We start from the raw sequence: 11216 nt of genomic DNA, 5'->3' as shown, positions 1-11216 counted from the left end.
CCAGACGACACTGGCGCACTGATCTTGGATTTACAGCCTCCAGAACTATGAGAAGTAAATGTGTTGTTTATGAGCCACCCCGTCTGTGGTATTTCGTTACAGCAGCTCAAACGGACTAAAACACTTTATGTGCTGGGAGGCTCTCTGCTCTGCCAGCACTGCTACCGCTACCTCTGACCTGCTGCCACTCTGCTCGCCCCACTTCAGCCACATTGAAATTGTTGCCATTCCTCTAAAAAGGCTAAGCAAGCATCTTTTGTTGGTACTAAGTCTTAGAAGAAATCCTTTCATCTTCTGCTTGGAATGTTCTTTTGCTAGCTTGCTTCCTTTTAAGGTTTCTGCCCAAATGCCTTTATGAGAGAGGCCCATCCATACCCTCTTGTCAAATATAGTGCCCACCCCCAGTTAAGTTTGCTAAACATAACTTTTCTGTATAGCACTGTGGTAGTTACCTATTACTCTATACAAAATTATCCCAAAGTTTAGCAGCTTAAAACAACAAACTTGGATTATCCGAATTTCTGTAAATCAGAAATTTGGGTGGCTGGGGTGGTCATGAAATTGCAGGAAACATACAGGCCAGGGCTGAAGTCACGTGAAGATTTGACTGTGGCGGAAGGATCCCCTTGGAAGATGGCTCATTTACAGGCTGGTAGCAAGGTTTTGTTTCCTCCAGGCTGCAGGAGTGTCCTCATAACAGGGCAACTGGCTTCCTCCAAAGAGAGCAAAGTGGAAGCCGTCAAGTCTTTTATGACCTCGCTTTGGAGGTCACACAGTCATTTCCACAATGTGCTATCAGAGGCACGTGCTGCTTAGGGGTGGGGATAAGTTCTGAGAACTAGTGTTAGGTGATTTTGTTGTGCAGACATCACAGTGCACTGACACAAACCTAGATGGCATAGCCTATCACACACCAAGACTGTGTGGTGCAGCCTATTGCTCTCAGGTTACAAGCCTGTACAACACATTACTGTACAAAACAACTGAGATTAAATCAAGCACGAGAGAAAATGGTGCAGTGTGACACAGCATACCGTTTTATATCGAACTTGTTTTTATGGGAGGGTCGTGGAAATGGACTGGAAAAACAAGTTTGATATAAAACAGTACATTCTAAATAACAAAAAGTATAGTAAATACATAAACCAGTGACATAGTCTTTTATCATCATCAAATATTATGTACTGTACATAATTGCATGTGCTATACTTTTATATAACTGGCAACACAGGTTTTTCACACCAGCATCACCACAAATATGTGAGGAATGTGTTGCGATGTCACTAGGCTATAGAAATTTTTCAGGTCTATTATAATCTTATGGGACCACTCTCATATATGCGGTCCATTGTTGACTGAAATGTCATTATGCGGTGCGTGTACCTACAAAGGTCAGCTCTATTTAATGTGGGAGGGGTTTACATAAGGGCACGAATGGGGTGTCTTTGGGGACCATTTTGGGAAATTGGCTACCACTAGTATTTGTTGTTTGTGACTGGTTTCCCAGCTTTAGCCCTGAAAGTCTTGTATGCCCGGAATCCCCTCCATCCGGGGCAAACCAGGATGGTTAGTCACATTATAGATTCGTTATCCACATCTGGACTGTGAGCTCAGTGAGAGCAGGGCGCTTTCATTGCTGTATCCTAGAGCAATGCCAGAGTAGTGCTGAGTCCTACATTGCGCAGCATTTTGAAATGAATCTTTTGTAGTACAAAAGTTAAGTCTGATGGTGATTTGTATTGCAGGAAGCTTGATTTTGAGGTGATCAAAATCTTGTGAAATACCGGAGGCCTCTGGACAGAGACCCATTTTAAGAAATGTAGCTAAGTATTAGTAGTCATTACCTGGATTAAGCAAAACAATGTCTATTTTCGTGCTTCTCTAAAGAGTAAAGAAGATGGCTACATGAAGTAAGTAACTTCTGGTTTTACTTTTTCCTATTATTGTTCTTACCTGGTTCTTCCAGCATCTGTTCCTTCTTCAGATCATTATTTCCTCCCTGCTCCCTGCAGTCCATTTCCACGACCCTCCCATTTCAGCCTCTCTGAACTCTCCACGTTCTTTACTTTTCCTCCTCAGAGGAGCATTGTCTTCTCCACCATATTCATTCTTCTTCCGCTGTCTCCTAGCCAGTTTCACTCTTTCCTCTTACCCTACCCTACGGTACTTAATCTAACTAATTTTCCTAAACCATTGTTCCTTTTATGTCACTTATTCTGTTCAAGAATGGTTGTTGCCCGTAAGGGTGAAATTTAAATTCCTTTGCCTGGTTTTCAGTATCTCCTATCACCCTTCCTCCATTATCCTTATTTCCAATACGTGTGCTTTTCCCGTGCTACCAAGCAATTCTCTGACACCAGCTCAGAGTCCTACATTTCACCTTAATCCTTACACTCTACCTGGAAATAGCATCAGACCCTACAGATTGTTACCTGTGCTTTGACCGATGGGCTCTAACTGGAGGCTCCCATCACCCCCTTCTCAGTTTGATTAATTTGCTAGAACAGCTCACAGAACTCAGGAAACCAGTTTACTTACTAGATTACTGGTTTATTACAAAGGACGTTATTGGATACAAATGAACAGCCAGAAAAAGAGATACAGAAAGTGTGGTCAGGAAGGGTCCCAAACACCAGAGCTCTGTCCTTGTTGTGTTTGCGGTGCCCCACCCACTTGGCTAGGATACCCAGAGCTTTCCAAAAGGCACCTCGTTAACAGATTAAAAGACAACTATATAGCTCTCATCACTTAGGAAATTCTAAGGGTTTTAGGAGCTCTGTGGCAAGACCAAATGTATATTTCTTATTATAAATCACAGCATGACCTATCCTTTATAATATTCAACTGATTCTAAATTAAGACACCCCTATTTTCATTTTTGGGGTGTTATAAATGGTTAGTTAGTTGTATTAACTAATACACTAAAGATGGAGTCAAGTGCAATGAAATAGAAAGGAGCAATGGGGTCTTTACAACAGAGAAACATCAGTTAGATCAGAAAAGTTTTCATTAAGTTGATATTTCAGAAGGGTCCTGAAGGAGGGGGGACATTGAGGGCTTCTGCAAGTGGAAAAAGGGATCAGGTAGAATAAATACTGTGGAGGAAGGAAAATAAGGAACATATTTAGGAAGAATATAAGTCTACGTTGGGTGAAGCATAGGATGCAGGTAAAGAAGGATAAATAAGATGAAAATATTAAGGTATCATTGGGTAAAGCGAGGAATGCTAGAGCTTGCTGTTCATTCTTCATTTAGTAAATAGTAGGGACTCAAAAATCGTTTCAGTTTATATGGGCATCGGGAATAGAACTGGGTCTTCAGTAGACCCAGCAGCAGCAGCTGGAATTGACTGGAAAAATCCTAAGAAAAAGGAGCGGGTCTACAGAATAGCTCAATGGTAAATGTAAGTCAATTGACTAAAGGACCTGTGAGTTAAATTGTCCACAGCATATCCAGAATACTATGTTAATGTGTCTAATCACTGTTGAAAATGTTATTAAAACTGTTTGTTACCGAATCAATCATTCTATTGCAGAATTTAAATTGAGACTGCCCATGACAAAACAATTTAGATTTGAAAATATTGAAAAGTAGAATTCCTTTTGGATACTGTGACACATCCCTTAAGATAGTTCACTTGATTATCAAACTGCTGATGTTATGGTACAGTCAGTAAAAGTGACGGTACCCATGATGAGGTGCTTCCTTAGCGGTCCTCGAAGGCATTGGGATGTTGATTTTTGGTAATTACAAAATTTAAAAAGTTAGTAGGGTCACCTTGAAGTCAATTGATACTGTAATCACAATATTTGCTTGTGACAGGTTTACTATTTTCACATTTCTATACTGCAGTAGCAACTTGGTTTTTAAAAGGAAAACTGTAAAGGGGATTGTGTTGATGAGGTTAACTTTTGGAGGGTAACAAATATAGAATATAAAACTAACATACATTTATTAAATGGTTTGCAGTTTCTATAAATTGTGTTCATAAAAATATTAACTGAAGTGTTACAATTTTCAGTAAAAACAATTTTAAAACATTTTACTGGCTCTTAGTTTTTGGATATCTAGATATGCCAAGTTTTGTTCTTAATAACAAGAAATAGGAATTTATAGAAAAACCTGGTTCTTACAGCACTTAAAACATATAGGTCACATGGTTTCTGGGTTCTCTGAAAAAACAAAATTAACCTAAATCAAATACAATTAGTCTTTAATATGTGGTAAAATTCTGTTAAACTATTCAAAATTATGATCCTTCTTAATATATATTTTTAAAAAGTAGATAAAATCAACATATTAGAAAGAGAATAGGCTTTGGGGTCAAATGACTTTTCCCCTTACTAGTTACGTACCTTTGAACAATTTAACCCTGTTCTTCTGAAAAATACTCTTAATCCACTTTACCATAGAGTCGTGAGGTTTACACACGATCCTAATGGTAATTGAGTGTTTTCTATGTATTAACCCAACGGTTGGCAAACTTTTCCTATAAAGGGCCAGATAATAAATATTTTAGGCTTTATAGGCCTATGTTTTCTGTCACAACTATTCAACTTTTCGGCTATAGCATGAAAGCAGCTATAGGCAGTACATAAATGAGTGTGGCCTATTGTAATAAAACTTTGTATTTATGGATGATGAATTTTGAATTTCATACATTTTTCACGTCATGAAATATTCTGATTTTTCCCTGAACTATTTAAATATTGTAAAAATTAACCTTAGCTAGTATTCCGTATAAAAACAGGTTGGCCCACAGGCCATAGTTTGCCAACCGTAGTCTGACACATTTAATCCTCATAACATACTATGAGGTAGGTGCTATATCTTAATTTTATGGATGAAAGTAACAGGTACAGAGATGTTAGGTGATTTATTCAGAGTTCCACAGCCAATAAATGTTAGAACCATTAAAAATGACTAGTGTATAGTATAGAACCTCACACATAGTCCAGAGTCAGCTGAAATAATAGACATTTTTGCAAAATTTTTCATCCTTTTATTCCATAGCATTTATTGGATTATGAGGCCCAATATAGTGCTAGGCCCATTAAAAGAAACTTAAGAATTTCCTTGTAAGTAGGTACTTGTTGATTTTGTTTTAATGCTTTAAAAGATGGCTTAGTTGAAACACAGGCAGGGGAAAAAAATCACTATCTTGGTTTTATACAGCTTTTTTTTTTAATCCTGAAAGTGTTTTAGACACTTTTTTTTCTCATTCATTCTCAAAACATCCTTGTGTGAGAAGCATATTTCCAACATTCCATCCTAACTGAAATGCTGCAATGGAAATGGAGGAATAATACACAAAAATATATTTCTGGGACTTTCTCACTTCATCATGATAACAATTGACCTACGACAAGAGTTCAGTAAAGGTTTTCAGAATAATTTCAACCTTATAACTAACATAGCTGGAGCAGTGTAAAGAATTACATCAACCTAAATTATGAACAGAAAAGGAAAATGTTTAAATCACCTTTTTCTTAAATGTAGATTTGCTTTTAGCCTACAATCAGTAGTCTGCTGCATTTTGCCACTTTTGTAAGAGGAAAAAAAGTTGCTGCTGGCATTAGCGACTTTTGTAACAGGAAAAATAGTTGCACCTATTTCAAATATTAGAGTGAATGCCTACATATGTGGAGGATGGTTGCCAATTGCAAAACCTTATAAAAGTTTCTTTTCCTGATATAATACTACACTGGGGAAGGGCAGTTTTTAAAAAATGCCTTTTGAAGATTTTTAGGATAAGAGAAAAAGCAAAGATGTTTCAGAATGAGAATGTAAACACTGCTTTAATCCTGGGTTGACCTTCCATAGCAAGCTTGATCTTCCTGGGCCCTGCTTTATTGTTTCAGATGAAAATGCATGATCAATGTATGCTATTCCCATTGTATGGTTTTGCTCAGCATTTCCTACAGGAAGTGAACAAAACATTTTTCTACAATTCCTCTATAATTAAAAACAAAAAAATCCATACTTCAAATTTTAATGACTGCATAAATTCTCATGGTAAGGGATTCGTAGCCCCCCACTGTACTGGATCAACCACAGGGTTTATTGTGACTGTATCTTAAAATCAGAAACAAGATTATAATTCCCTTCCCACCAACACACACACACACACACACACACACACACACCAAAATACCAAAAACCCTTGACATCCCTATGTTTGTTTGAATTCAGAATACCATTATTGCATTGTGTAACTTGGTTGTCACATATATTCTTGAACAAACAATATTGAAGTGTATATACAGTGACAGTGGTACTGTGTATAGAGTTGGGATGCCTCCTCCATTGTGCAGGTAACACATTTTCTACCCTCCACTATCCTCATCCCCCCTCTATCCCTAAGCCCCTTTGAACTTATAGTTTATAACATTTGATTTAGCGTATTTGAGTTTATCTTCTCTTGTAAGCTTGTCCTGTGACTTGTAACACATTCTTTACTTACTTGGATTATTAAGCTTCTTTTCCCCTTAGTGAAGAAATTGAAATGACCTTTAACTCTTTTACTTCATAGCCAAGAATATTTTTTTAAATGAAGAAACATACACATTAAAAAAAAAAAGGATCCTGGTAACAACTATTTTATAAATATGTGACTGTATTTTTCTTCATGTCCAGAAACTCTTACTGAATAGAATTCAGGTATATTCCTCCCAAACCCACACAGGTCACAAATCTAACACCAGGTTTTCATTTGTACCAAAATGGGCAAGATAACGAAGGCACAGGGTCACTTTGTATGAATGCAGGACGTCACACACAGTCATGAGGCACTAATGACATAGAAGCAAAATCAACCACAAAAAGCAAGTGTTCCAAGTCTGCAGTAACTTTTCTCCCTTTAACATTTGGCAAAATTCAGTCTAGATATTTTAACATCTCAGAAAGAAAAAATAAATAAGAGATGCTACATTAAAATGTCAGATGACCTATAATTAGTCTTTAGGAATAAAAAGAAAGGGGACCACAGATTTCCTGTCGTCTTGGATTATCCTTCCTTTCTGAGGGTCTCAGATGTCTGTATGCATCTGTAGAAATGCCAGCTGGACCCGAAGATTGAAGAGATTGTTGGTAGTTGCTGACATGGTCCCTCAACACTATTAAAAGTTATAGCACAAAAGCAAGATCAGCTTGATTTCTGCTCTGTAGTGCTTTGTTAAAAACCTAAGTCAAATTTGATTATTTAAAGGTGACCTAAAAAGTTGAATATAAAGGAAAAATACATTGTGGCTTCCCAATGAGAAATAGATTAATATTTAAACTTCAATGGCAAATATAAATAGACTTTAAAGCCACACAAGTTTTTCTCCTGTAGGATAATCTATACAGACTACAAAAACAGTTATTGTTTCTCTACTGCTGATGACCACGTCACTCACAGAACATACCAGGAGCTAGTTTCATGGGGTTAAGAGACTTTTTCCATGACACTATATGAAAGATGAGAGCTTAACCTAGGTCTGAGCAGGTAGAATACCCCTATTACAAATATGTGACAATTAAACAACAAAACACAGCCCAATCTCGGTTTACATCAAAACCACCATCTACGGGATATAGAATTACTTGCTTTCTAGGGGTTAATACCACCCATTGCAAGACTAGCGCTGGCAGTCAATGGAACGTGCCATTTACAAATAAGCCTAAGTCTATAGCTACAGAAAAACATGGAAATGTATCAGCCTATCCGAAGGAGTTAAATATGTTTTTAAAATTTTTCCTAGGAAATTAATTTTGATATTATTTCCCAAGTCCTTCAACTAAAGATGCCTTGATATTTTTTGTCTTTTTACATCAAAATCTACCAAACACGTTGAACTGTTTCCAAGCATTAGGAACAGAGGAGTTGGTATAGCATGTATTCATGATTAATTGTTAATATTTCAGTGAGTTACAATAAACTGTTTTTGCATGCTTGAAAAATTAATTGTAAGGAAAACATAAGGAATACTTATGGAGGACCTCAATAATTTGGTGTGGGTTTTTTTTTTATGCTTTATAAACAAGCCCTAATATTCATCTCTCTATATATACAGTTGACCCTTGAACAATGCAGGGGTTAAGGGCACCACCCCTCCACACCCCTGCCGCACACTCAAAAATCTGCATATATCTTTTGACTCCCCCACAAGTTAATTACTAATAGCCTACCATTGATCGGAAGCCTTACCAATAACATAAACAGTCGATCAATCCATATTTTGTATATGTATGTGTTATATACCATATTTTTACAATAAAGTAAGCTAGAAAAATGAAAATGTCATTAAGAAATCATAAGGAAGAGAAAATACACTTATTTATTGAAAATAATCCATGAATAAATGGACCTGCGCAGTTCAAACCCGTTTGTTCAAGGGCCAACTGTGTGTGTGTATGTGTGTACATATATAAGCATTTCCATGCTTATTACATAAAAATAACTATCAGAAATATCAGTCTATCAATTTTAGTTGATATATGTCCAATTAATTCACTGCAGAAGGGAAAATAAGACAAAAAAAATCTAAAGTAATCAGTAAAGCTCACAGTTCAAAAACATTTTTTTCCTTTTCCCCTTTTTTTTTTTTTTTTTTTTTTGCTTGTTTGAAATTTTTTTGGTAGTTTATCTGTGCTCTGTTATGCAAGCTGATTCCCAGACTAATGGCCTCCGAGCAGATTTGAAAGGAAGCCTGAAGACTTCTTATTTTGCTGTGCTTCTGCTTCCTGGTCTTGTGAAAGTCCCAATTCACTCTCAATTTGATCGAGCTCTGACTGGTCAAGGAGTTCAAAGTCATCCACTTCTTCAGTGTCTGTGTCCTCTCCTGGGCTGGGTGCAGCCTGACTAAGGGCTTGCTGCGCGCCCTCTAACTGGTCCTTGATAGCAGCAGTCACTGCAGCTGTGATGACGTCCCCAGCCAGGTTGCTCATCAAGTGAAAGGTTTGGTCACTGCTCAGAGGAAGGGTGAGCCCAGCTGCGGACTGCCTCTCTTTGCTCGCTCTGCGACCGCTGTCCAGCTGTTCCTTTTTCCTCTTGAGCTCAGTGGGCAAGCCAAGACTTATTTCATCTTCATCATTTGTTCCCATGCCATTTTCTGGAGATGGAAAATCTGAAAGATCTCGAGTGAAAACTTCCTCACTAGGTCGGTCAAGATCTGTGAAATACATAACAGAGGTTCTTGTTTAAGCACCACCATAAATTTGAAATAAAAGATCTGTCTCAAAAATACCTGATTTTAATCTGAATCCTTTGGGCAACCTTGGCATTCATCTAACCTCCTGGTTCAGCTTAGATCAACTTAACCACATGTCGGACCCCTCCCAAATCTGGGACACTATCTCTCCAGGACACAAATACCACGTGTCCCGCATACATCTTTAATTTTCCTTGTAAGCACAAAACCGTGTACAGAACAACTGAAGATTCAACCCATCTAATGTTAGCTTGAGGCTTAAGCTCAAGTTTAAATGTTCAGCGTAAACAAAAATTCCATCCCGCCTCTGGGGAGAGAATTAGATTAAGCCAGTGTGGATATGTATGATCACAAAATAAAAAATATGTCAATTGGAGGTTTTCGTGGAATCTGGTACAGTAGATGTGGAATATTACCTAACAGCCTTTTCACCTGTGGAGATCCGAGTATCTGTAACCTGCGTTTGTTTAAAGCAATGAATTAGAAGAAGCTATTGCTCTTTCTATTCCATATTCAAGCTCAGAGCTTATGGAAACATTCCATAAATACAGCTGAAAGTGACCATACCATTTTAACCAAAGTCGTGTCCTGAATGTGTGTGTGTGTGTGTGTGTGTGTGTGTGGTGTGTGTGAACACTAAGATTTGGGACATTTGAAAGCAATGCCCGGTTAGTAGGCAGAGAGTGATTTGATTTGATTTTTTCACTTTTCATAGAAAATCTCGCAGTATAATGGTTAACTCTTTACAACAGTGATTCGAAATCTTTCATGTAATTACTGAAATTCAAGCCTCGTATGTGGGCTGGATTATTGTTGCCCTTTGTGTAAACCTGAGATGGGACGCTTCAGAACAAAGCGCTTTCTTATCCTGCTCGTGTAGATATTTTGAGTTGAAGAGATTGAGTGGACCCAAGAGAGCCTCTTGTCCTAATGCAGTTTAAAGATGAGGAAATTGAGGTCCACAGAAATTTTGTCTCCTGTTCAAGGTCATACAGTTAGTAATGAAGAAAGCAAGATGACAATTGGGTCTCCTAATCCCCAAATATGTCTCCTTTCAAACACTGCACAAGCTCCCTCTTTCTTCTGAAAAAGAAAGTGTGTTCTTCCTTGTAAAACTACATATAAAACAATTTATTCACAATCTTCCATTATAATCTCATATTTTCGGTGTATGGCTAACAAGATTTGAAATAATCCAATGAGACTAGCAACAATTATGTTCATGCACGAGTTGTGTCTCTGTTTTAAATTGTATTTAACTTAATCATTAAAAAACAAGAGAGGTTTTTTTTTGTTCGTTTGTTTTTCAACTAACTTTGAAGAAACATGAGAAACCTTGGAGTCAGCTTCTGATTTGGAGAACTTGCCCTCCATGCTTCCGTCCCTTTTAATGAGGACTAGCCCTGGAAATGCGGGATTAGCTTCTCTCTTCCCCTCCTCCCATTATTGCTGTAAACAATGTCACCAGACATTTCAGAAGTTAATTTTGTTTGCCGTCAATATTCATTTGCTTTCAAAATAAAGGCGGGTTTTAGACACTGACTTGCTCAGATTTTTTTTCTCATACTCAAAAAAAATAATAGCTTTGATATAATTCACATACCATAAAAGTTACCCCTTTAAAGTGTACAATTCAGCCGTTTTTAATATATTCACAAAGGTGTACAACCATCACCACCATCTAACTCTAGAACATTTTTATCACTCCAAAAAGAAACTCATACTAACTACCGGACACTCACCATTCCCTCTTCCCAGCCCCTAGCAGTCACTCATCTCCTTTCCGTCTATATGGGTTTGCCTACTCTGCACATTTCATATAAAGTGGATTTGTGTGTCTGGCTTCTTTCACTTAGCCCAGTGTGTGCAAGGTGCATCCATGTTGCAGCAAGTATCAGTACTACATTTTGACAGCCAATGGCATCCCATGGTATAGCTATACTCCCTCGTGTTTAGCCATTCAGCATTCGACAGAGTTCAACATTTCTGCAAGCACTCACTAACAAAAAGAAGAGTATCTGGAAA

General features: G+C 37.6%; 1 protein-coding gene across 2 annotated transcripts in view; it reads right to left on the bottom strand.

Annotated features, from left to right (window-relative positions):
* Positions 1-4979: 4979 nt before the first annotated feature.
* Positions 4980-11216, bottom strand: part of RETREG1 (reticulophagy regulator 1) — a 114836-nt gene continuing 108599 nt past the window's right edge. For both annotated transcript variants that reach the window (XM_019753537.2, XM_019753538.2), the window contains one exon: positions 4980-9152. In XM_019753537.2, the coding sequence (XP_019609096.2) occupies positions 8659-9152 (494 nt within the window). In that variant the 3' untranslated portion in view covers positions 4980-8658. The remainder of the gene's footprint in view (positions 9153-11216) is intronic.

This window comes from Rhinolophus sinicus, linkage group LG03 (assembly GCF_036562045.2).
Source record: "Rhinolophus sinicus isolate RSC01 linkage group LG03, ASM3656204v1, whole genome shotgun sequence".
Taxonomy (NCBI): Eukaryota; Metazoa; Chordata; class Mammalia; order Chiroptera; family Rhinolophidae; genus Rhinolophus; species Rhinolophus sinicus.
This window is presented reverse-complemented; position numbering and strand designations above follow the sequence as displayed.